The 27,689-nt window shown below is 38.6% G+C and overlaps 1 protein-coding gene across 7 annotated transcripts in view; it reads left to right on the top strand.

Annotated features, from left to right (window-relative positions):
- TTLL7 (tubulin tyrosine ligase like 7) overlaps window positions 1–27,689 on the top strand; it is a 190,998-nt gene that overhangs the window by 65,832 nt on the left and 97,477 nt on the right. For all 7 annotated transcript variants that reach the window (XR_010321419.1, XR_010321420.1, XM_064282155.1 and 4 more), the window contains exons 2-3: window positions 24,807–25,006; window positions 25,208–25,339. Coding sequence is in view for 5 of the 7 variants with exons in the window: in XM_064282155.1 (XP_064138225.1) it covers window positions 24,982–25,006; window positions 25,208–25,339 (157 nt within the window). In the remaining 2 variants the exon portion in view is untranslated. The remainder of the gene's footprint in view (window positions 1–24,806; window positions 25,007–25,207; window positions 25,340–27,689) is intronic.

The raw sequence follows: 27,689 nt of genomic DNA, 5'->3' as shown, positions 1-27,689 counted from the left end.
TTGCATGGTCACCAATGCCAGTTCAAGACAGAATTAGATGATAGTTTTATATTAAACCCAAACCAAACCAAACCTGTTGCCGTCGAGTTGATTCCGACCCATAGTGACCCTGTAGGACAGAACAGAGCTGCCCCATAGGGTTTCCAAGGAGCGCCTGGTGGATTTGAACTGCTGATCTTTCAGTTAGCAGCCAAACTCTTAACCACTACACCACCAGGGTTTCCTTGCATTGGATTGATTAAAATTGTTCTAAAGAATGTACATTTTTTTTTTCTAGCCCGACTTGTATATATGGACAAATTTGAATACTAAATAGGATTAAATAATACCAAAAAAACAAAACCAAACCCATTGCTGTTGAGTTGATTCCAACTCATGGCAACTCCATGCGTTTCAGAGTAGAACTCATTTACATGGTTTTCTTGGCTGTAATCTTACAGAAACAGATTGACAGGCCTTTCTTCTGCAGCATTGCTGGGTGGGCTTGACCCACCAGCCTTTATTAGGTCAGTAGTCAAGTGCAAACCATTAGTGCCAAAGAGGAGCATCTGAAAAGCAGTTTTGTTGATTTAATATAATATGTAATTTGGAGAACTGAGATGTACTTTGAGAATATACAGTTACATTTAAAACTTTATAGCTATATAGGGTCACCTGTCATTCTTGAGTATATTTATAGTTGATAAGATCAGTATATCATGCAGTTTCTATGCTCGGTATTCCTCATATTAGAATTATAACCATTCTTTGGATGAATTGTTATTTTTCAGGTAGCTTTGGAGCGTCAAAGTAACTTCTATGAAAGAAAAATCTATATTTTGTAAATTTTGATATATATTTTAAGCTTTTTGAAGCAGGAAGCATTAACAGTTTAAAAAAAAATCTTATTAGAGTACCTAAGGAGTCTCTGGGTGGCCCTTATGGTTAAGTGCTTGACTACTAGTAAAGAGGTTAGTGGTTTGAACTCACCCAGAGGCTCCTTAAAAGAAAGGTCTGGCAATCTGCTTCTGAAAGTTTATAGCCTTGAAAACTCTATGGAGCAGTTTTACTGTGCACACATGGAGTCGCTATGAGTCAGTGTTGATGTGATGGCAACTAACAATAGCAGAGTACCTAGTAAAAAATGTTTACTGCTTGTGATGGTTAATGCTATGTGTCACCTTGGCTAGGCTGATTCTCAGTGGTTTGGCAGACATTGGACTGATTGCTCTTTCATAACGCAATATAATGTAATCACCTCCATGATGTGATCAGCCAGTCAGTTGAAAGGGGAATTTCCTTGGGGATTTGGCCTACTTCTGGTATATTAATGGATGTTCTGGCAAGGCTCACTCTTTCTCTTTCAACCCTGTACTCTTCTTGTCACCTGACCTCCAGTTTTTGGGAAGTAAGCCTACAGAAGTCTTCAGCCTGCCACCTCACCTACAGATTTTGGGTTTTGTCAGCTCCTGCAACCACATGAGTCATCAAAGGCCTTCAGCCTGCTGCCTTATCTGTGGATTTGGGACTTGCCAGCCCCCACAATTATATGTGCCATTTCAGCCAAAGTAAATCTCTCTCTCTATATTTATATATATTCTTCACTGGTTTTGCTCCTCTAACAAACCCAGACTAAGACATTTGGTATCAGAAGTGGGGTGTTGCTACAATAAATACCTAAAACATGGAAGTGGTTTATGAACTGGGTACTGGGTGGAGGCCTGGTGGCACAGTGGTTAAAGTGCTTGGCTACTAACTGAAAGGTTGGCAGTTTGAACCCACCAGCCACTCCATGGGAGAAAGATATGGCTGTCTACTTTCATAAAGATTTACAGACTTGGAAATCCTATGGGGCAGTTCTGCCCTGTCTTATAGGGTCACATGAGTTGGAATCAACTTGATGGCAGTGGGTTTTTTTTTAATAGTAAAAGCTTAGATTTCCTTGAAAAGACTGTTGATAGAATTATGGACATCAAAGGCAGTCCTGGTAAGGACTCAAAAGGAAGTGAGAAGAGCTATAGGGAAAGTCTCTATCATCTTAGAGAATACATATGGCATTATCAAGAGAATGTTGCTAGACATATGGGTGTTAAATGTGCTTCTGATGAGGCTTTAAAAGGAAGTGATGAACATGTGCTTGGACAATGCAGGAAGGATGAAGGTTTTCATGCAGTGGCAAAAGAACTTGTCTGAATTATGTTTAAGCGTTTGGTGAAAAGTAGAGCTTTAAGAGATGAACGTGGATATTTGGCTGAGGAGATTTCTAAGCAAGATCTTAAAGGGACTGCATAGTTTCTCTTTGCCACTTACAGTAAAATGTGAGCAGAAAGAGATGGACTTAAAAATGAACTGTGCAAAGTGAAAACAGAAATTAAAGATTTAGAAAATTCCGTTTACAAACTAAGGGCATATGTCCTAGAGCTTTCATGAAGGACATGGCTACACAATCTTTTATTAAGAATTAAGCCTATGACTGGTGGATCTAACCAACTACTACAACAGAAAACCCATCAGCCTAGACTGAAGGGGACAGAGCCAGGATGAAAGGAAGAAAAGCTGTCTGCCTCTTGGAATTCTACAGGCAGGAAACAGGCCAAAGGAGCTACATCTGTTGTCCTCCTAGAAAAGAAAACAACCATCCCTGGAGCAGCTCAGAGATCAGCAGAACTGTTGGAAGGAGCATGGGAAGCAGGACTACCTCAGTTTCAAAGGGTGGAACCTCAACTTCCTGGGTTGTGGAGTCATGGCCTCCTAGGTTTAAAAGAGTCAGATTTCCATGAGCTTAGTTCCAGAGTGTGGGGCTGCAGTTCAGGTGAGCCAAGGGGATGGGGGCTCATTATCTCTTCTTTCCCTCCAATTTCTCCCATTTGTCATGGAAATGTCTTACCTTGTGCCTGTTCCACTGTTAACTTTGGAAGCAGATAACTTGTATTCTAGATTTCACAGGTTCACAGATGAAAAAGATTTTGCCACAGTATTGAACACATCCAAAGCCTCACCCATATTTGATTTAGATGATTCAGAAAATGAGATTTTGGACTTAGAGTTGATTTAAGACTTTTGGGATGATGTGATAGGGTAAATGTGTTTTGTATGTGGGAAGGTGTAAAAATGGTGTGAGGGCAATGTCTGACCTCCTCTAACTTTACAAGAACCTATGAGGCTGAGGTCAGAGATGCCTCCTCCCTCTGCCATCTTTACCAATTCTGACATCAACTGTCCCTCCCACAGCACTTTCCGTTTCTCTACTGGGTTCATTGCAAAGGTCACACAGAACTCACAGACCAAACTCAGGATTATGGGGTTTATTAGGGAAGTAAAAGGTTACAATTTAGGCTCAGAAACACTCAAAGATACAGCTCTTTCATTAGGACAGCTTCTTAGCTGTACTTACAGGCACTCCTCTCCCTGGCCCTCTGCCTCTGCCCAAAGGCACTCACCTTTCTCTGTCTGTGGGCCCGGAAGCCCTGCTGCTGGGTCTCTCGTACTGCGACTCTGTTGCCACCGCTTCTCACCCTCTCCAGGATTACAGCTGCTCTGTGTCCTGGGTCCAGGAACTTCTCAGTGCAAGGATCCCGGGTCCAAAGGATGTGCTAGCTCCTGGCTGTTCTTACTTGGTTGTGGTGTGCTCTTCTCTTTCTCACTTGTGGGGTGGCTCATTTCAAGGCCAATGAGATAGCAAAGCTGACCAATCTCCTTGATGGGCCATGATTACCCTATCATATAGTTCCATCCAATCACCTGGGTGGGAGTTACAAGACCATGGCTAGAAAGGTCACATAAAAAGCAATCTTATTATACTGCAGAAGGATATGAATTTTTGGGACAAAAGGGTGAAATGTTATGGGTTGTATTGTGTCCCCCAAAATATGTGTTATAAATCCTAACCTTGTGGATGTAATCCCATTTGGGAATAGGGCTTTCATTGTTATGTCATTGAGGCCTGTCATGGATTGAATTGTGTCCTCCCAAAATGTCTGTCAACTTGGCTAAGTCATGATTCCCAGTATTGTGTGATTGTCTACCATTTTGTCATCAGATGTGATTTCCCTATGTGTTGTAAATCCTATAATTTATGATGTTAATGAGATGGATGAGTGGTAGTTCTATTGATGAGATCTATAAGATCAGATTGTGTCTTAAGCCAGTCTCTTTTGAGATATAAAAGAGAGAAGTGAGCAGAGAGACTGGGGACCCATACCATCAAGAGAGCAGTGCAGGGAGCAGAGTGCGTCCTTTGAACCCGCGGTTCCTGTGTGGAGAAGCTCCTAGGCCAAGGGGAGACTGATGACAAGGACCTTCCTCCAGAGCCAACAGAGAGAGAAAGCCTTCCCCTGGAGCTGGCACCCTGAATTTGGACTTCCAGCCTACTAGACTGTGAGAAAATAAATTTGTTTGTTAAAGCTATCTACTTGTGATATTTCTGTTACTAGATAACTAAGACAAGGCTATATCAGTGTATGATGTGTCTTAAAGAGTCATCTTTGAAATATAAAACAAGCAGATTAGGCACAGAGAAGCAAGCAGAGATGGGGAAGATAGATGCCAAATCACATGGAGATCACAAGGAATCAAGGAATAGAAGTTGAAAAGAGATGGGGGCCTTACCCCAGAGCTGACAGAGGAAGTCTTCTCCTAGAGCTGGCAGCCTGAATTCGGACTTTAGCCTCCTAAACTGTGAGAAAATAAATTTCTGTTTGTTAAAGGCACCAACCTGTGGCATTTTTGTTATAGCAGCACTATATAACTAAGATACCACCTTATTAAGAAATGTAATGAAGTAACGAAGTGATAACTAAACTTTTATCTTTTTTTATTGTGCTTTAGATGAAGGTTTACAGAGCAAATTCATTTCTCATTAAACAATTAATACACATATTGTTTTGTGACATTGATTACCAACCCCACAATGTGTCAATACTCTCCCCATCTTGACCTTGGGTTCTCTATCGTCAGCTTTCCTATCCTCTCCTGCCTTCTTGTCCTTGCCCCTGAGTTGGTGTGCCCATTTAGTCTTGTTTTATTTTATGGATCTGTCTAATCTTTGGCTGAAGGGTGAAGCTCAAGAGTGACTTCATTACCTAGCTATAAGGTGTCCAGGGACCATTCTCTTGGGGTTTCTCCAGGTCTCTGTCAGACCAGTAAGTTTGGTCTTTTTCGTGAGTTAGAATTTTGTTCTGCATTTTTCTCCAGCCCTGTGTAGGACCTTCTATTGTGATCCCTGTCAGAGCAGTTAGTGGTAGTAGCCAGGTACCATCTAGTTGTGCTGGACTCAGTCTGGTGGAGGCTGTGGTAGTTGTGGTCCTTTGTCCTTTGGACTAACCTTTCTTTTGTGTCTTTGGTTTTCTTCATTCTCCATTGCTCCAGGTGGGGTTGGACCAGTGGAAGATAACTAAACTTTTAGATAGATTGGTGATGTATCTTTAGAGATATAATATTTATTACTCTGTGTGAGAAGGGAAGGTGAAAGTCAGGAGAAGAAAGCAATTAAAAGAACAGATTTGTACTATTTGTGAGTATCTGTGGATATAATATTTTTTTGTGTGTAGGCTAATTTCAGGCACCAGTTCTGTTCTGCATTCCATTATAAGTTAGAGTGAAGGACAAAAATAGTTCCTTTTTCATGTATTTCTAGAAATAGACTGTTTCACAGCAAATACTGTGGTGCCATATAGATATAATGTTTTTAAAGATCTCGAGTGACTTTTGGGAAAGATTTTTATACTAAAATGAGGTAAATTTATTAAGATATAGTTAAATTTAATTTGTTTTAATAGTGGGCCTGTAATTATAGAATATTAGTATTTTCTTTCTTTCTTAAAGTTGTCTTTTAAATTTATTTTGCATACAGTTTAATAATCTAGAAACAAAATAGCCTCATTGTTCTTTCCCTCCCTCCAAAATCATATGGTTATACACACATATTAGCTTTACCGAGTTGACATGCAGATCATTATACAAATCAGGCCTGTAAATTTTCCTTTATCCATATAAACTTTGACTGTAAGACCCTTGGAGCATAGTTTGATTTTACTGTTTTAATTTAGAGGGATTTAAATATTGTATCAAATTTATCTGTTTCTAGAAATTACTACAATAAAAATTTCCTACTTTTAAATGTCCAGATCTCCTAGAGAATCAGTTGCTATTGAGTCGATTCTGACTGATGGTGATCCCATGTGTGTCAGAGTAGAGCTCTGCTCCACAGGGTTTTCAATGGCTGATTTTTCAGAAGTAGACAGCTAGGATTTTCTTCCGAGGCACGTGTATGCTTACTTGAACCTCCAACCTTTGATTAGCAGCTGTGGGCATTAACCACCCACGGACTCCTTAAAAGCTATATATCCCTCTCTTCCCCCTCCCATGTATGGTAGAAGCTCAGCCTGTGTTCCAGATTCTGAGTTTAGGATTAGAGAATATATAAATTAAAAGCCCATTTTGTAAGCTGTTGTCTAAGAGCCAACAGTCTCATGGAAGAGACTCTTTGTTCACTTGAGTTGTGACATTTTACTCAAAGATGTTTTCAAGTAATTTTTTTGTTGTTGTTGTTTAAAAACAAAATTAAAAAATGGAACCTAAATTTATTATCATTTATATTGGTTAGGAATCTGGTTTAAGCAAAAAAAAAAAGGAATTTTTTTTTTTTTTTTTAATTTACTTAATTGAAAAGTTCAGGGATTTGTTATTTTATCCTTCTGCTTTGCCTCATTCATGTTGGCTTCATCCTCAGGCTCTATATAGAGGCAAGATGGGGGCCAGCAACTACAGGTCTGTATACTCTGAGATTCAAATCCAGGTCAAAAGAGAACCTATACTCTTCAGGAGTCTGAAAATGAGCTCTGGGCCTTAGTTGGATCCTGTGCTCATCCCTGAACTAATTTGTGAGGTCAAGAGGATGGAATTGCAGAGTTGTTTTAGGCCTGGGTCAACTTGCCCACCTTTGCAGTGGAGTCAGCCTTAACCATACCCAAAACATAGAATGAGAGCAGGGGAGTAGTGCTTTACCAGAGGAAATTGGGATTACTGTTAGCAGAAAAGGAAACCCTGGTGGCATAATGGTCAGGAGCTGTAGCTGCTAACCAAAAGGTCGGCAGTTCGAATCCATCAGGTGCTCCTTGGAAACCCTGTGGGGCAGTTTTACTCTGTCCTTTTTTTTTTTTTATAAGGTTGCTTTGAGTCAAAATCGACTTGATAGCAACGGGTTGGTTGGTTGGTTGGTTGTTTGCAGAAAATGGATAAATGGAGGCCGTAGCAAAAACAATAGATGTCCAAAGTTCTTGTACCAGTGAGTTTGCATTTAAGCTGGTTATATCTTTTTTTTTTTTTTTTAGAAACAAAAAGAATAATTTCTTTTGGAGTAGCATGCCCATCAGAAATTACTTTTGGCCAATGATAATAGAGATCGAAAATAATAGTGGTTTAAACAAGATGGAGGTTTTTCTCTTGGAGGTAGGCAGTCCGAGACTACTGATGTGGCCTATCCATGATAAAACCAAAGAATTTGTGGACTGGTTATTGCTCCTGCAATCACATTTACATTCCAAGCTCGGAGGAAGAAAAGAAACAAATGAGTGCCCACCAATTTTCTGTTTCCCTTTTAAGGTGTCATACTGGGAAATCCTGCCCAACAACTTCTGCTTACATTTAATTAACCAGAATTCGGTCACATGGCCATATATATCTGTAAGGAAGTCTGGGAAATGTAGTTATTTAATTAGGCACAATGCCACTCCTAATCATTACCCAGTAGGTGTTCTGATACTAAGAAAGAAATAGTGAATGGCTTTTGGGGTGGGTAGCTAGCAGTCTCTACTACATGTGTTAATTTACTAACTGATATGGATTACATAGGTTTGTTTAACAACCTAGTGTATTTTATGAGTTCTGGTGATGCAGTGGTTAAGCACTCGACTGCTAATGGAAAGGTCAGTGGTTCAAACTCACCAGCCGCTCCTCGTAAGAAAGCTGTGGCAGTCTATGTTCATAAAGATTGGAAAAAAAAAATTTTTTTTTTTTTCATAAAGATTACAACCTTGGAAACCCTATGGGGCAGTTCTCTTCTGTCCTATAGGGTCATTATGAGTCAGAATTGACTTGATGGCAATGGGTTTTTTTAAAAATGCAATTTATACATTTGAGATTTAAAACTCATTTTAGAAGTAGGTAAAAATATAAATAATACAAACTCTAAGATTGGTAAAAAGTATGCACTGAATGAGTACCAAACAAAGAGGTCAAAAGAAGAGTTAAAGATGTTTCTGAGGTACTTATATCTTAGATGTTTGGCTATATGGCGATGCCTTTTACTAACATAGGGAGCGCAAGAGAAATACCAGGTTTTTAGGGAAGTTAAAGGTTAGTTTTAGACATTTAGAATTATAAATCTGGCATCGAATGACATTTGGGTGATGTCATTTGTTCACAAACTGAGCAGCTGCACATTTTGATATCTATTGTGCATTTCCTAGCAGAGAATGGACAACAGGATATTTCAGAAATTCTCTGCTTCCTTCAGTCCCTGTCTTTCACCTTGTGATTCAGATTACTGAGAAACGGGGAAAATTGGGCCCAAAAGACCCTGAGTTCCAACTCAGTAGCTTAGAACAAGAGAGGTCTTTGTTTAGTCAAGCATACATAGGTTGGTGTCTTCAGGATTTGAGGTTCAAATCTTTTAGATTTGGTACAGTTCTTTATGGGGTGAGGGAAGAGAAAGACAAATTGATTGATAAAAGTGAGTGAAATGCAAGAGTTAACTGATAGCATAACACGCTATTCATCAGGAGCAAGTGAGACTTTAAAGGCATTTGTGGGTTTTTTCAGACTACTGGAGAACTATTTATAACTGCAATATATTCTAGGAGAAATGTGCCCAAAGGAGTTTTTGTCTCTAAGCATTTGAGGAACACATTATGTAATCACCTTGTTTTCTGTCAGTTTACTGCCATTACTTGCTTTGAACTTTATTTAATTCACCATTTATTGAGCAAGCTTTTTGCCGTTTTCATTATGCTAGGTACTGAAAACACAAATATTAATAAGGGAAAATACCTTCAAGGTATGCAGAGTTATCATTACCTATTTATCAAACCTGACTTTTTTTTATGTTGCTGTATTAGGCTAAATTCCAAGGATAAGACACTCCACAGAGCTCAGTGAGTATGTTGCTGGGTGCTGAAATCTAACCATAAACACTGAACAGATACTAAGCAGACTAAGGCAATTTGAAAAATAAAAAAGTAGTGCGTTAGTGGGAGCTACTGCTGCTCAAGGTCAACATTAATTCTGTTACCAGAATGAATAAATGGTTCTGTTTATCCTTATTACATAACATTGCACTTGGCTACTAGCAGGTTTTTAGAAGTGATTGATCAAATGCTTCTTTCAAGTCTAGAACATACTACAGATCTAGCTTTTGGGAATATGCCAAGCTTGAGAAAGGAGACAAAAGTTACTATGTTCAGGGAGTAAGTAGCTTCTCTAAAAACCCTTTTAATTTGTACACAATATGAGCCGTGCCAATGTATTTTTGTTATGACAGTTGTTTGGGTGATGTAATTTGTTCACCAGTCAGGCAGCTGTGCATTTTGAAATTGATTGTCCTTTCATTTTGAAATTGATTGTCCTTTCTTGTCAGAGAACACAGGAATAGGAGCAATTTTGCTTTGAAGGGGACATTTCTGTGTTTAAAACAAGCAATTTTATTTATAAAAGTAGAGGTTTTCTTTATTATCTCTAGTCAATCACTAATTATGTTGTCTAATTTTTATCCATCATTTTCTGGAGATGCAAAACTGAAATCATCTTACCCTTTGTCTTAGGCTGGGTTCTCTAGAGAAGCAAAATCAGAAAAACATATAAATATATATATAGAGAGAGATTTCTATCAAGGAAATGGCTCACGTGGTGTAGAAGCTGGAATGTCCCAAGTCTATGGGTCAGGATAGAGGTTTCTCCTGATTCACGTAGCTGCAGGGGCTGGTGAACCTAAGACCATCAGGTCAGAGAGCAGGGCTCTTGCTCACAGGCTATGAGTATCGATGAATCCCAAGTTAGGCCAGCAAGACTGCAGTTAGCTGCTAGCTCAAGTCCTAAGAACCAGAGGTCAGACAAATGGGAGCCAGCTGCAGGATCCGGCACAAGCAAAAAGCCCCCAGGCCTTGCCAGAATGTCCACTTACATTCAGTGCAGGCCACATGCCCAAGGAAATTCCCTTTCAACTGATTGGCTACTTACAGCAAATCCCATCATGGGGGAAATTACATATCGAATCTCAACCGGGAAGTGATCACAACATTATACGACTGCCAAAACACTGAGAATCATGGCCCAGCCAAGTTGACCCACAATCTTAACCATCACAGTCCATCCCTTGTCAACTTGACACCTGTACACCATACATAATCTCTGAATACAGACAATTATAAGTCATACTTGTGCCTAACATGATATAATGAACATACATACAACCGAAAATGCACTAGCCCTGTTTACATTTTATATTTTGTAAGTGAAGAAAACAAAAATATTTGATGCACACATACAAAGCAGAAATACTCATAACAATTACAATCTTCATTTCTGCAACTGGTCACATGGCTGTAATTGGTATTTAGAACTACCTTCTTCCACAACCCGTTCCATATTCCCTTTGCCCTCAGCAAGCACCTCAGCTGGTCGTGGTTCTTTGTGTGGTGGGGTGACTCAAACCTTCATTCCTGAAGGGTCTGGACCATTAGTAGTCATGTCAGAATTGGGTTGCTGTAGTTTTTCCATTGACTTTAATCACAAGGTATTGTCTACTAAGAGATGCTGTAAGGGATCTCCTGCGTTCTAGACATAGTCTTCTTTACCTCCATTAAACGATATCAATCCAATTTCCCCTTGGTAATCAGGATCAATCACAACAGCCAGTATGGTAACTCCTTTCTTTGCCTGTTGATCCAGATGCATAAGGAGCCCAAAGTGGTGAGGTGACATTCTTAGCTTCCAGTTCAGTGGAATCAATGATCTGTCTCCAGGTGAGAGCATTCCTCCCTTTGGAACTAAGACCTCTAGACCTACAGAGTATAACGCCACAGGGTCAGAAAGCAAAAATCTCGTGAGTGGGTCGCTAGGGGTAGTAGTGAGTGGTGCCACTCCAATTTCCACCCCTTGATTCCTGGACCCCTGAATCCTGGCTATGGAAGAAGCAGCACCATATATTGGACGCTGGTTTAGAGCATACACAGCCTCTTGGAGAACATTGCGCCATCCTGCAAGGTATTGCCACCCAGCTGGCATCTTAATTGTGTCTTTAGAAGGCCATTCCATCATTTTATCAAGGTAGCTGCTTCAGGATGTTGGGGAACATGGGAAGACCAGTGAATTCCATGAGCACGGACCCACTGCTGCCCTTCATTTGCTGTGAAGTGAGTCCCTTGATCCAAGGCAGTGCTGTGTGGGATACCATGACAGGGAATAAGGCATTCTGTAAGTTCACGGATGGTAGTTTTGGCAGAAGCACTGTGGGCAGGGAAGGTGAATCCATATCCTGGGTAACTGTCTATTCCAGTAAGAATAAAACACTGCCCTTTCCGTGATGGAAGCGGTCCAATGTAATCAACTTGCCTTGAGGTTGCTGGCTGATCACCTTGAGGGATGGTGCCTTCTTGGGGACTCAGTGTTGGTCTCTGCTGCTAGCAGATTGGGCACTGAGCAGTGGCTGTAGCTGAGCCAGCCTTGGTGAGTGGAAGTCCATGTTGCTGGGCCCATGCATAACTTCAGTCCCTGCCACCATGGCCACTTTGTTCATGAGCCCATTGAGCAATGATGGGAGTAGCTGGGGAAAGAGGATGAGTGGTTTCCACAGAACGCATCATTCTATCCACTTGCTTGTAAAAATCCTCCTCTGCTGAGGTCACACTTTGGTGAGCAGTCACATGAGACACAAATATCTTCACTTTTTTTGGCTCATTCAGAGAGGTCTGTCCACATAACTCTTCCCCATAAATCCTTGTCTCCAATTTTCCAATTGTGTTCCTTCAAAGTCACTGACCATCCAGCCAAACCATTGGCCACAGCTCATGAATCAGTGCACAGTTGCATATCTGGCCATTTCTCCTTCCAAGCAAAGTGAACAACCAGGTGCACTGCTTGATGTTGTGTCAGTTGGGAGGATTTCCCTTCACTACTGTCCTTCAGGGAGGTTCCAGAAAGGGGCTGTAGTGCTGCCGCTGTCCACTTTCGAGTGGTGCCTGCATATCACACAGAACCATCTGTAAACCGGGTACAAGCTTTCTATTTTTCAGTCAGCTGATCATAAGGAACTCCCCATGAGGCCATAGGTACAGACTGGAAAATGGAAGGTAATGTGACAAGAGTGGAGACCATGGGCATTTGGGCCCCTTCCTCATGCAACTTGTGCCTTCAGGTCCTGCTCAGGCCTGATCTCATATATACCACTTCCATTTAATAATGGAGTGCTGCTGTGCATGTCCAACTTTATGACTCTGTGGGTCAGACAACACCCAGTTCATGATGGGCAGCTCAGGCTGCATGGTGACTTGGTGTCCCATGGTTAAGTGTTTATTCTCTACTAAGGCCCAGTAACAAGCCAAAAGCTGTTTCTCAAAAGGAGAGTAGTTATCTGCAGAGGATGGCAGGGCTTTGCTCCAAAACTCTAAGGGTCTGCACTGCGATTCACCAAGAGCGGCCTGGCAAAGACTCCAAAGAGCATCACTATCTGCCACTGACACTTCAAGCACCATTGGATCATGTGGCCCAATTGGTACAGCAGCTTGCAAAGCAGGCTGAATCTGTTGCAGAGTCTTCTCTTGTTCTGGGCCCCACTCAAAACTAGCAGCTTTTTGAGTTGCTTGATAAATAGGGTGGAGTAGCACACCTAAATGAGGAGTAAGTTGCCTCCAAAGTCCAAAGAGACCCACTAGGTGTTATGCCTCCTTTTTAGTTGTGGGAGAAGCCAGATGCAATAATTTATCCTTCACTTTAGAAGAAATATCATGACATGCCCCACACTACTGGACCACTAGAAATTTCACTGAGGTGGAAGGTGCCCGAATTTTTGTGGAATTAATTTCCCACCCTCTAGCATGCAAATGTTTTACCAGTAAGTCCGGAGTCATTGACACTTCTTCCTTACAGAGTCCAATCAGCATAATGTCATCAATGTAATGGACCAGTGTGATGTCTTGTGGAAGGGAAAGGCGTTCAAGGTCCCTGCAGACTAAATTATGACATAGGGCTGGAGAGTTGATGAAAACCTGAGGTAGGCAACTGCAGATGTATTGCTGGCCTTGCCAGCTGAAGGCAAACTGCTTCTGATTGTCCTTTGAAACAGGTATGGAGAAAAAGGCGTTAGCCAGATCAATAGTTGCATTCCAGATACCAGGAGATCTATTAATTTGCTCAAGCAATTAAACTACATCTGGAACAGCAGCTGCAATTGGAGTCACCATCTGGTTAAGTTTTTGATAATCTGTCTTTCTCCAAGATCCATCTGTTTTTTGCACAGACCAAATAGTCAAGTTGAATGGGGATATGGTGGGAATCACCACCCCTGCAATCTTCAAGTCCTTGATGGTGGCAGTGATGTCTGCAGTCCCTCCAGGAATGCAGTATTGCTTTTGGCTTTCTATTTTTCTAGGTAGGGGTAGTTCTAATGGCTTCCACTTGGCTTTTCCTACCATAATAGGCTTTACTCCATTTGTCAGGGATCCGGCATGGGGTTCTGCCAGTTGCTGAGTATATCTATTCCAATTATGCATTCTGGAACTGGGGAAATCACTACAGGATGGGTTCAGGGACCCACTAGACCTACTGTGAGACAGACATAAGCCAAGGCTCCATTAATAACCTGACCTCTATATGCCCCCACTCTGACTGTTGTGCCACAGTGACATTTTGAGCCAGTATCCATTAATCCCTGAAAAGTCTGATGATTTCCTTTTTGCGAATGAACAGTTACTCTCGTAAAAGACCATAGATCCCTTTGGGGAAGGCTGGGAGAGGGATTAGCAGTGTAAATTTTTGGAAGTGTATTGGAATCCTTCCTCTGGGGGACTCAGCCTCTTCTTCATTCAAGGGGTTGTGAGTCTTTAAACTCACTCAAGTATGGGATTTGATTGAGGGATCACGACTCTCTATTCTGGTGATTCTAATTAGACTGCTGTTCACCTAACCGAGAACTCGTCCGTTTGAACAGGTCAAGTAAATATTTGGTAGATTTCCTATCTGTTTCACTTCTAGGGACACCATGACTAAGTAGCCAACACCATAAGGCCATAGGAGTCAGAATATTCTGATTACTGCTTTGACCTCACTGCCCAATACTGTAACCTTGCCCACCTTGTCTTTGTGGATTGAGTGTAGCCACTTGGACCCAACTACCACAGGGTCCAATCAGCCCTGTTGTAGTTAGGTGTCTTAATTCAGTTAGGGCAGTTCCCAGTGTCAAATCTGATGTACATAAAATAGCATTAACAGCAGTCGTCATGGATGCTGGGGCTCCCTTCACAAATTTGTTTCACAGGGTTGTGGTAAAAGTTGTGTCCTCTGGCCACTTCATGTGTGAGTCTGTGTGTCTAACCTGATAAATCCACTCTAGTATGCCAATTTTCCTAAGCTTTTGAATACCTTCTTCTACAGTATACAAAGGCAGGTCTGGTACTTCAACTTGATTTAGTGTAGGCCACTGTGTAATCCATGCTTCAGCAACCCAACCAAATAAACTTAGATCTTTTCCTAACTTTTTGAGCTGAAACATTGAATAAAGAATCTGTGCTTACTGGACCCATATCAATAAACTCAGACTGATCCATCTGTATGTTCTTTCCACCATTATCCCATACCCTTAATAGCCATTCCCACATGTCTTCCCCGGGTTTCTGTTTGTACATATCAGAAAAGTCAAGCAGTTCCTTTGCAGTGTAGTGTACCTTCTCCTGGGTCACACTTTGTACTTCACCTTTTGGGGCTCATTGGGACTTAAGTCTACTTATAGGTCTAGAAGCCAAAATTGGTAGTGGGAAAATGTTTTGATAACTTTCAACATTGCCTTGTAAAACATCTGCCTCAGGCTATGCCTGAGGCAATGACTCAAAGGGCTCTTTAGAGGCGGCTGGGCTAATCTCATTAGATAGGAGTGGAAGGGCTAATTGGTTTACTGGGCACGGTGGTTTAGCAGACAAACATGGAGTACTCTCTTTAGATGCGAATGACAGGGCTGGTTTTGTTGGCAGGAGTGATTCAATGGAATTTAGGGGCTCAATGCCTCCAGCTTCCTGACTATCTACCCATATGTCCCCATCCCAAGTTTCAGGATTTCATTTCTTCCCAATAAGACTCTGAGTTTGTTTTTCAGCAATATCAGCTCTGTTACTACAAGAAATAAGTCTTTCTTTCAAAGCACAAATGGAACCTTTGAGGTCATTTGTGCGGCACTTGAGCTTTGACTCTGAAGCCCTGAGCACATCTCTTTCACCAGTTTGTCTAGTGAAAGTAAGACCAACCAACCAGCTTTCTTATACTTCTCATTCTGACAAAATTGTAGAAAGGTATCACACATGCAGCCTCTCAGAGCCTTGCCTTTCACCAATACCTGATCTGTTGGTGTTGATATTTTGTGTATCTGTAATGCCACCTCACGCCATGGATTAGCAGAGTCATCAACATCTTCAAGGCTAACCAGACTTGGGAACCAATTTAGAAAACTCATCCTTACAACTTTGTTTCCCTAGAACCACTCTCATTACCCAATGTCTTAGGCCAGCTTCTCTAGAGAAGCAAAGCCAGTAAAGCGTATATATATATGTAGATAGATAGATAGATAGATAGATAGATAGATAGATAGATAGATAGATAGATTTATATCAGGGAAATGGCTTACGCGGTTGTAGAGGCTGGAGTGTCCCAAGTCCATGGGTCAGGATAGAGGCATCTCCTGATTCAAGTAGCCACAGGGGCTGTTGAACCCAAGATTGGCAGGTCAGAAAGCAGAGCTCTTGCTCACAGGCTGCAAAGATCAATGAATCCCAAGATTGGCTGGCAAGGTAGCAATTAGCTGCTAGCTCAAGTCCTAAGAACTGGAGGTCAGATGAACAGGAGCCAGGTGCAGGATCCAGCATAAGCAAAAAGCCTCCAGGCCTTGCCAGAATGTCCACTTGTATTTGATGCAGGCCACATGCCTGAGAAAACTCCCTTTCAACTGATTGGCTACTCACAGAAGATCCTATTATGGGGGTGGTCACATATCAAATCTCAACAAGGAAGTGATCACAACATTATACAACTGCCAAAACACTGAGAATCGTGGCCCAGTCAAGATGACACACAATCTTAACCATCATACCTCTCAAGTTGACTCCTCTTCCCTCATGCCTTCTGTTTGTGAATAGTATCATCTTCTATCCAATTTTCTAAGTCAGAAATCTGGAAATCTTCCCAGATTACTATTTCCTTTTTGGTCACCTAGTCCTGTTGCTATTCTGTAATAGTGGTATATCTTTTTCCGTATGTCTGTTGCTTTGATCTGTGGTCAAGTGCTTATCTTTCTCTTGGACTTTTGTGGTAGCCTCTTAAGACTCTCTGTCTCCACACCTGTCCCTCTGTCATTGAGCCCTATACTACTGCCAGTGTAATTGATCAAAAAGTAATTTGGTTTATGTTACTTCTCTTAAAGTTCTTGCAGTGACTTAGGAGTTAGGATTAGACCTAAATTTCAACAGTGTGACTTAGAATATAATATTTCCAAGGAGACACACGATGACTCAAACAAGACTATATGAATATTTCATTTCTACTTATTATTTCAAAAGGCTAAATCATGATAATGGTATATTCATTCTTCATTTTAAGAGTTACATCACATTCGTAAGAATTGGATGGTGCCCAATTACTTTTACTGAACATTTTGATCAGAGAGTCTATGGAAGAATTGTGATCAAAAGGGGGAAAATGTGAAACAGAATTTGAAATTTTCAATGAAATTTCTGGAGCCAGTGAGGCTGGATAAAACCCCAAAACTATTGCCCTGAGATAATCTTTAAACCTTAAACCTCCAACTAAAACTATCCCCTGAAGTCTTCCTTGAACCAAACAGTAGTTTAGCTTAATTAGTAAAGTATGTCTTCCTTGAGCATTGTGCCCTTTTAAAGAATTATCTATGTGGGATCAAATTGACAACAACAACTTTAAAGGTTAGATGAGAAGCTTAGGGGGCACTAAGTTTATATTAAGGGTGGTGGAATAATTTGGAAAAGGATAGTGAGAATGGTTGCACAACTTGAAGAATGTAATCGGTGTCACTGAATTGCCCATGAGGAAATTTTTGAAATGGTGTATCTTTTGCTCTGTATATTTTCACCAAAATAATTATTAAAAAAAGAATTACATCGTCTTAGGTATGTATAAGAACACGAGTACTCACTTGCCTTTTGTAGAGCAGGCCTGGGTATTGCATCATCCTCCTTCCTCTCAAGAGGCATTGAACTTGGTGTTTATCATTCCCATGTGATTCTTTATACTTTTACTTCATATATGCTCATTTCTATGTATGTATATATGATATATATATGATGTATATGTAATATACATATACATCATATATTGCATATTACATATAAAAAAATTTTTTTTTTTTTTTTTATTACATATACATCATATATATAATTTTTCATAATTTTAAACTATATAAATGATATACTACTGATGTGTTCAACTTTTTTTTTAATCTGCTTTGTTTGTGATTCATTATGTTGACACACGTAGTTCCAATTCAGTTATTTTCACTACCATGTATTATTGTATGAGTACCACAGTGCATTTCTTATTTTCATTTGCATTTCCCCCTCCCTTCATTTTTTGTCTATGACCTTTTCAGATTAAGTGCCCATGCTCCTGGTCCAATACTTGGGCATATGGCATGTATTATTAATCTTTGTGGTTGCTGTTAATCCTCATATGTTAAATGATTTTTGGTGAATTGCTTTTGTTTAAAATGAATGTCTTGGTTGGTTAGCTTTGGTAGCTGGTTTGGGCTGAAACGTGGTGGATAAAGTGTCTTTCTAGGTAAGCAACACTTCACCTGACTTAGCAGTGCTGTCTGCCATAACAAGTAAGATCATTCGTAGTCTTCCTCTCGCGCTGCTTTTCAAAGCAGATTTTGAAAAGAAAATAAGAGCCCTGCTTAGCAAATGCCTTCTTCTCTGCTTTGTCCAGGTGATTTTTAAATCAGCCTTGTGTTTTGCTTCAAAAGATCAAGACCTGTGAATAGACCACACGTGGTACCGTTTCTCCATTTTACTGGAGTCTGCACATGCCCCCAGCCCTTGACCTGCTAATCCCGTAGTTCTCAAACTTTAGCCTGCGTCTGAATTACCTGGAGGGCCTGTTAAACTATAAATTGATGGGCCTCATCCTCACAGTTTCTAAACCAGAAGTTCTGGATTCAGGCCTGGGAATATGCATTTCTAACAAGTTTCCAAGTGATGCTGATGCTGCTAGTCCTGGGACCTCGCTTTAAGAATCTCTGTTCTAGACAGCATTCACCTTTTAAAAAATTTTTTGGACTCACTGATTCCTTTAGCTTTAATATATAATCTTACAATCACCTCCATTAATTTTAAAATCATTTTATAATTTTTGCATGTTATGACGAAGGGCATTAAAGTAAACAAACAAAAAATTTCCATCAACATAGTATTAAATATTGTGGCTGTTGAGAGCCTTGCCACTCAAAGTGTGGTTTGCGGACCAGCATACCTGGGAGCTTGTTAGAAATGTAGACTCTCAGGTCTAATGAATCAGAATCTGAACTTTAACAAGCTCCCCATGTGATCAGTGTGCACATTAAAGTTTATGAAGCACTCGTCTAGAACCCAAAGAGCTCTCTTTAAATCTAATCTGAATAATATTCAAAACAATTAAGAAACATTTCAAATTTTAATGTTTAAAAAGTGACACTTGTTTAATTTACTTACATTCATGTAAGAAAAAGCATTATGATTTGATAATAAAAATGTCCAATTTGGTTTGGGGATCAAGTTCGGAACTTTAATAATGTGTTATAACACAAAAATGGACAAAATTGCTTTCATGTCCTGATGTTTGGAAATAATCGTTTTTGTACATAAAAAAATCAACTGTCTTATTTTTATGACTTTTATTAAACAATAGTGAAATTTCAGACTGGTATTTGCAATATACGCTCTGTGAACAATGCATTACACGTGTGGAGAGTATTTCACTGTCAAAGGAAAAACTTGATTTGATGTCATTTTTTCTATATTTATTCTTTTTCCTTTGTTTTTGAAGTAGTAGAAACATCTTTCATCAGATAATTACAGTTTAGGAATCCAGAAAGGGTTATCTTGAAGAAAATGTACAGGATTGTTATTATTTCTAAATTTTCTCATAATTGTATTTCAATGTCATTATTCATTATTCATTGTACCTCTTTTTCTTTAAACTGTCTATGGGGATAATGACAACATACCTTTTAGGTTTGTAAAGATCAGAGTTTTGTATGTAAAGACTTAGAAAAGTGTCTGACACATAGGAAGTTTTACTTAAGTCACTGCACCATCACCATCCTCCTCATTATTGTTATTACAATCCATAGCAAGCTTGGAGCAGATAGAGAAGTTTAATTGTACACTGTCTTATTAACATAAATGCCACTAATCCCACCTCATTAACATCATAGAGGTAGGATTTACAACATGTGGGAAAATCACATCAGATGACAAAATGATAGACAATCACGCAATACTGGGAATCGTGGCCTAGCCAATTTGACAAGATGTTTTTGGGGGACACAATTCAATCCATGACAGAGGATTTGGACTCTCCCTGCCATCTACTTCCCAGGAAAACAGTCAGAAAATTAGTAAACTATCAAAAGCATATGAAACTAGTTACATACACTGCCAGTGTGGAAATAGTATTTTTAGTTTTAAAATCAACGTAGAAAATATACATAGAAAAGCCAGGATTTAGGAAGAGGAACCATGTTGGAGGGCTAAAAGATTGTTCAGTACCATGGGAAGTGGTATGTTTCCCCACTCCCTCCCTATTACACACGATTAGAGTCCATATATTTAAATACACACTTACATGCCCATATGCATAATATTTTTTATCAGTTCCACTTATGATAGCAAGTCTTTAACGTCCTTGAAAATCACCTTCTCAACGAGGCCTACCTAGACACTGTATTTAAAATTTAACCCTTTTCCTTCCTCTCTCCCCACACTTCTGACTGCTTAACCAGTTTTTTAGTTTTTTTTTCTGTAGTACTTAGTACCTTCTTTAGTTTACTTGAGGAGCCTTGGTGGTGCAGTGGTTAAGCGCTTGGCTGCTAAACCAAAGTCAGGATTTGCACCCACCAGCTGCTCTGAGGGAGAAAGAAATGACAGTCGGCTTCCATAACTGTTACAGCCTTCTATGAGTCGAATCAACTCGATGGCGATGGATTTGGTTTTGGTTTAGTTTACTTATTTCATAAGTTTATTGTTGTCTTCTCCCACTAGGATGTAGGTAGACTCCACAAGGTAGAATTTTTTTGTTCTTTTCATGCCAGGCACGTAACTATGCTTGTTGAACTGCTGCTGCATGTTCGTGAAGGAGAAGCTGGAAGATAGTCTGGGTATGAATGCTGCCTAGGTGTTCCATGAAGAGAGATTAAATTGGAGGACAATTTTGTGGCCTTAACCACATTTTGAAACCTCGACTTGATTTTGTAGCCCTCACCTACTAGCTTTTAAAGCAGATCCAGCCAAGTAGAATTAGGCTCCTTTATGAAATCTTCAGTGTGCCATGTTTAAAGACTGAATTTTGAAGATAGCACAAAAGAGGGGAAAGAATCTGGGCTTTAGAGAAAAACTACTCTGCCACCTATGAGATCTGTGACTTTGGGCAAGTTACTTAGCCATGGGGCCTCAATTTTCCCATGTGTAGAATTGGAATAAAATGTACTGGGGGCATTTGTTGGGCAGACTAAGTAAATACAAAGTTATGCAAAAGTACTTAACACATAGTAGGTTAATTCCCTTCTTCCCTCACTGATCATAAAACCAGCTCTTATTACTTTGTTTATTTAATGCTATTTTACATATTTTCAATTTACTTTTATTTTTGGTTGCAACTTTTTGTTAGATTATTTTAGTCATTTCTATAGGGTTGCTATGAGTTGGAATCGACTGTACAACAATGGATATGGGTAAGTTAAAATTTCATAACTATATAAAAATAGCTCATATATGGCATTAACTAGGGCATGAATTTTTGGGGGGTTGTTGGAGACAGTTCAAGCCTCTCTCATATTACTTATACAAAAGATGCTTTCTCTTTCTTCATCTTGTCATAAAAAATGTTGGTTTCTATTTTAGCATTGGTTGATATTTTAGACTTTAGAGATGGAAAGAATCAATTTCTTTTGCATCTTAAGAAATTAAATCATATACCTCGTAAGTGGCAGAGTAAGGATTAGAACTTGAATTAACTTTTTGTTCAGTGTTCTTTCTATATCATATTATATATTTATGTAAATGAAATGAAATTATTTTTGTCAAAATGAAATAAAACCTGATGATTTGGGTTATCAACAGGACAGTGTTGACACAAACTTTCATCACATGTATATATATATAAACACAAATATATATATATTTTTGAATAGGTAATATATGCACAAGGTACTAAAGTGTCTCTGTGAGTCAGAATCAACTCGACCGCAATGGGTATGGGTATGACAGACCAGAAAAGGGAGAAATTAATTTCCTCAGACATGATCAGAGGATGCTTTTAGGAAAAAGTGTCAGTTTAGTTGGATTTTAAGTCTTGATTAGAAGTTCAACATGGGAAGAAATGTATTGGAATTTTTTTGGTTTCATTTCAATCTTGTGAATCTGCACTGTGGCAATGGGAATATCTATGTTCAGAGTAACCATTTGCTTGAAGTTTTGTAAAATTGATTCATTTTGGAAATTAATTACTTATTTGCAAAATAAAAATTGTTTCTTGGTCTTAGAAATCAATTTCTGCTGATCTTTTAATTCTTTTTTTCCTCCAGTTTGTTCAGTCGGACATTAGAATTTTTAGACATGATTTTTACCTACTTTGCTTTTTTTTTTGGATACAGTTAGAAGAGTTTTCCTGTTTCTTTTAATTTTATTAAAATTTTGTATGTATGTGTTATAATTATTATTAGTTTTGCTTCCATGTCCTTGTGTGCTTACAGCAGTGTAATCTTGGCTGCATGCTGGAATCACTTGGAGAGTTTTAAAAATGCTGATGCCTGGGCCCCACCGGGGTCTGTGGTACAGCCTGGGCATCAGGGTTTTCAAAAGCTCCTCAAGTGATTCTACTTTGTAGCCAAGGTTAAGAAACTACTGGCTTAAAATATTTCAGAAATAACTGAAACATCCTTTCTGCTCTTGCTAAGTAGGTAACCATGGCTCATCTGAGTGGTGTGATAAATGTCATCTCAAATCTCTTGCTCAGAATAAAGTGAAATAATTGAAATTGGGGTGGTTGAGTGAATCTTTTGCATTTGTTAAAGTGTTATTATCTACCAAACCATTAGTGGAATGAAGTAAAGCATATATATGGATAGAATAATTTTAAGGGCTTTAAATTTCCATCTGAATAGGGGAAGGAAGTATAATAAAATTTCTTATTTTGAGTTCTATACAAATCAATGTCATTTGGCTCATCATTTAAGTCAGAAATGAACAAATGTGTTTTTTTTAGAGCCTATAACAATTACTAATTTATTGTTAGTATAGTTTATAGTTAGGTAAACCCTGGTGGTGTAGTGTTTAAGAGCTATGGCTGCTAACCAAAAGGTCAACAGTTCAAATCCACCAGGCGCTCCTTGGAAACTATGGGGCAATTCTACCCTGTCCTATAGGGTTTCTATGAGTCAGAATTGACTCAATGGCAATGGGTTAGGTTTTTTGGTTTAGGTAAATACTGTTAGGTAAATACTGTTCTCCAGTTCTTGTTGACTTCGTCACCTACTTTTAGTGCAATAAGTACTCTTTTACCATGAAGAGAATCTTTGTTTACTCTGGTAACAGGAAGCTGGATGAAGATTTGAACACTCAAATTGTTACCTCCCTGGGGTACCAGAGATCCTCCGGAAAGAAACCAAACTGGACTTTAGGCTACTCTTTTCTTTTATTCTGAAAAGTGGTCTGGTATGTTTTTAGCTTGGAATTGGGAGCTAAGATCATGTTAGGGGTATTTACTGTGATTTCACTCTTTGGTGTGAGGTATTGTGAATTCCAAGAATAAACCCATTTCTCACGGTATGTTCTGTAATAGGGTTGCGAACTCCTACGTATGTGTAGCATATTAGCATGATGTTCTGAAAAGAGTGGAGCTCAATGAATGCAATATATAATCAGACAAAATTGGAATTGTGTTCAAATCTTAGGTTTCTTTTTCTAAACTGTGTTGCCTTGATTAATATTTTTCTATCCTTAGTTTCCATATCTGGAATTTGGGTAAGGGAATGATGCCTGTGTTCCAGATTTGTTAATGAAATAAAATATTTTAGGTTCTTAACACAGTGCCTGCCCACAGCTGACCTGTGATACATATTAGTTCCCTAGTTTTGATATTGAATTATCTTAGAGAATTATTCTGGTAAAAATGATACCTGAGAACAAATTAAATTCTAACTTTTCTTTGATAATGAATTGTATTATTAATAATGGTTAATGGAGTGATGTATGTGAGAGTCACATTTATGTTACTGAATTTCTGATATTAACAAAGGTGTTGACATCATCTTTTCATTATAATAGATTTTGTCTTGTTATAATTTTTCATTGCATATAGAGACATTTTATAAGAACTCAAACATTCTTACAACATGATGGGAGAAATTAGAAAGTTAATATTATAGACTAAGCAGAGTCTAGTCTTCTAGTCCGGGCATGAATGCCAAGGTTCCTAAGTATACAATGAAAACATAAATGAGTCTAATATCGGCCATATTGAGGTATAGCCAAATCAAACTAGTTCATTCCTTAAAAAATGTTTATTATGTTCCCCTATGTGCCCAATTAAGACCATCATAAAAATTGTTCTCATTTTAAAAGTGAAATTAAAATGTGACCTGCTTTATAAAGTCAACCCCCAACCCCCACCAGAAAAGAACCACTTTTCTCTGTGTTCTTTCAGCGTGTAACCTCTACCCAGAACCTTATTTCACTATGTCATATTAAAAGCAATGCTGCAGCTATGTGTCAAGCATTGGATTGGAGGTTGTATAGGGGTCCTGGCTAAGGGCATTTGCTTTGGCATCAGAGGGATATTCATTTTAATCTCAACTTTATCACTTACTATCTTTGTAATGAAGGTTTAAGGTTTGCATACACAGTAAGATAGGCAAAAATTTGTCCGGAACTCCATTTTTTTTTATCTGTAAGATGGAGATAAAATCGTCTACCTCCGAAGTTTGTTGAAAAATTAAATGACTTCCTATTAATGCACAAGATAGTAAAAAAAAAAAAAGTAAGTGTTCAATAAATGACCGTGAATATGTTATTGTTATTGTGTATGATTTGTTGCTTATTATATGGAAATATAATATGTGATTTAAACAAAACCTCCTCCACTAGACTATATACTCTTTCAGGACGGGGAACCATCACTTGGGATTTTGCATAAAGTTTAATTAATTGATTAACAAATATTTGTTGATTGAAGACATTAACTTTTGCCTTTACTTGACTTTTAAAAACAATGGTATTGGCATGTATCAAAAATTTTTTGTAAATGTTGTTTTGTTTTAAAATGACTTTGTTTTACAATCCCTACAGGTGCCTTCTTATCTCATAACTTCAGTGCCCTGAAATCCGAGGATTCCACCAAGATAATATGATAGGAACTTTCGGTGATTTGGGGCTATATCCTACTTAGACGAATGCAGGCCTTCCAGATTTTCTGAGAGCTGGTACAGTGGCACACACTGCTTGGTAATTAGCATAGGCAATAATGCCATCTCTGCCTCAGGAAGGAGGTAAGCAGATCAACTTTACCATGTTACAAAATACAATGTATTATAGATCATTACTGCTATTTTTTTTTAAGTATTAAAAATTAATTGGGGAACCTTTAAAGTACCAGAGTTACAATTTTACCTTGTTTGGGGGGAATTTATATTCTCTGGAATGGAATTTTTGTTAATTTATTGACCAGTTGTTTTACGTTTCCACTGAAGTTATTCAGGGAACCTCTCACCTGGATCTGGATACAGAATTGCCTTATCAAAGCACAATGAAAAGAAAAGTCAGAAAGAAGAAAAAGAAGGGAACCATTACAGCAAATGTTGCTGGGACAAAGTTTGAAATTGGTAGGTCTTCTCAGAATCATGGGATTTTCCTAACTGTAGGAAAAATTAGTTTGGTGTTAAAAATAATGTAGAAATTCAGAGAGATAATTATCTTTATGGAGTAGATTTTTTTAAACACTTCCTATAAATTTTTTTTATGAGATATTTTACATATCAATCAAATAGGTCATCATTGTAAGCTAAAAGATTTAGTTATTAGTGGATAGGATAAACATGTAAGTTTCTGTTTAATACTTAATTTTTAAATCAAGTATAAAGTAATCTGAACATTAAAAACCAGTGAGTGTATCTCTAATCTTTAAGTATAGATGTGCTTAGGAAAAATGCATCATTCTAGTGGCTGATCAGAACACAAAATACATTTCAATGAGACCCACTGTTGTTAGAGATGGGTATGAATTTGGCTCAGAATCTCCTGGCCACCAAAGCAAACATTGAAATACAATCTATTATAAAACTCACAGTTCCCAAAAGATGACATAATACTGGTATTTCAGAGTAAATATGACTTACTGTATTCCTGAGTATTGAGAGAAATTTCTCTCATAGTTCCTTACAGAGACACATTGTGGAATAGTGTAGTATATCATCACAGTATTCATATAATCAATATATTGGGAATTTTTATACTATTATTGCTCATAATGTCTCTTACTACAGGCTAGTTACCTGAAGTATTATTACTACTATTAAAATAAATGAAGAAACTGAAACACAGTGAGAGTTAATACTTTAACCAAGGTCACACAGCTGGCAAAAGCAGGACTTGAACCTGACTTACTTTGATTATAAGTTCTGTGTAGAATTTACTATATTATGTTGCCTAAATAAAATAAGAATTGAAATTTAAAATGAGGGACATTAAGGTGTCTTCTGTCTGTGAAGTTCAGAGAGTTGCTACGTGTATTCCCACTTTTACAACTCCTGAACAGCCTCTGAAAGCTCTAAGAGTCATTGCAAAAAAAAAAAAAAAAGTAGGAAAAATTTGTAAGGAATGTATTTTTTGCAATTTTTATTAAATGAAGACAGGAAAGATTGAGGAGGGATACCTAAGTATGCAAATGGATAGAAAAATGGGTGGTATTACAAAAAAAAGTTGCCATCAAGTCGGCTCCAACTCATAGTGACTCTGTAGGACAGAGTAGAACTGCCTCATAGGGTTTCCAAGGAGCAGCTGGTGGATTCCAACTGCCAGTCTTTTGATTAGCAGCCAAACGCTTGACCACTGTGCCAGCAGGGCTCCTATTTTATCAGTAGGGAGCTTATTTGGTAGAAATTAAAAATGATGACCATTATGTCACCTCTTTTTTAAAGAGATATCCTAAAAGACCAACATTTAAAAGCATAGATTTTAGGCTTTAGCTATCAACAACCTTTGTTTTTGGAGCTGACATGTTAAAAGGATTGATTTTCTATGCAGTGGAGGAAGATGACCTTAAAAACATACCAATTGATTTCTAAAATTTGAGTTCAAACAAAAATAAGATTAAATTGCTAAGTTGAAGAAAGTAACAGTTTAATTTCTATCATTGTATTTTTTTCTTTGAAGTTAAATTTTAAGTCCAGCTCTTCAAATTTTGAATTTTACAATAAAGGAAATTTATGTATGACTTACCTTATGCATTTGATTTTATGGATCTAGAGAGCGGATCTTTTCCACAATTCTTACACACCTTGAATGTTCCCAGCTTTCACTGACTTGTATATACATTAATATCCAAATTTCAGTAGCTTATTTTGCTACCCCTCCATAGCTGCTGGAGTTCCATTTCATTCATCAAGGTCTCAGTTATTTCTGAAGAGCTCTCAGGCAATATGGCTCATGAACTCTGTACCAAGTCTGCTCCTGAGCTCCTGTTCTGGCATTGTTTTTGAAGTTTTCTGCTTGTGCACCAGTTAAATGTGTCTTTCGGGTGTCACTAGTGCCCTTGCCCTCCATATGAGCTCTGGGTGTCACAGCAGCTCCTGAGCCCTCAGGATCCTAAAGTTGCATGGTGATCTGTGGCAGATGAGAAAGGAATGGCCCTTTGCTATATATTATCACTGGGGCCTCCAGACAAATCCCAAGTTCCATCAAGCCTGTCATGGTAAACAGCAACTTCAACTCAACAATTCCTTCTTCTGCCGTGGCCACCCCCAACTGTGGTCCTCTTCTTTTTTGTCTGTTATTTCAGGCACCATTGCATAAAAAATCCTTTCCTCCTCTTCAGCAAAAAATAATCCAGAGCCCCCAGGACTTGAGGCTAACAAGTGTCTGGTCATCAGTTTCATACTTGAGGCAAGTCATTTGGACAGATGATCCCTTTACCATTTCTCCTCGCATACAGGGTACCAGTAAAAAAAAAAACAT

The sequence above is a fragment of the Loxodonta africana genome, chromosome 3 (genome assembly GCF_030014295.1).
Source record: "Loxodonta africana isolate mLoxAfr1 chromosome 3, mLoxAfr1.hap2, whole genome shotgun sequence".
In the NCBI taxonomy this organism is placed as follows: domain Eukaryota; kingdom Metazoa; phylum Chordata; class Mammalia; order Proboscidea; family Elephantidae; genus Loxodonta; species Loxodonta africana.
Note: the sequence above shows the minus strand (reverse complement) of the source record. Positions and strands in the feature narration are given on the sequence as shown.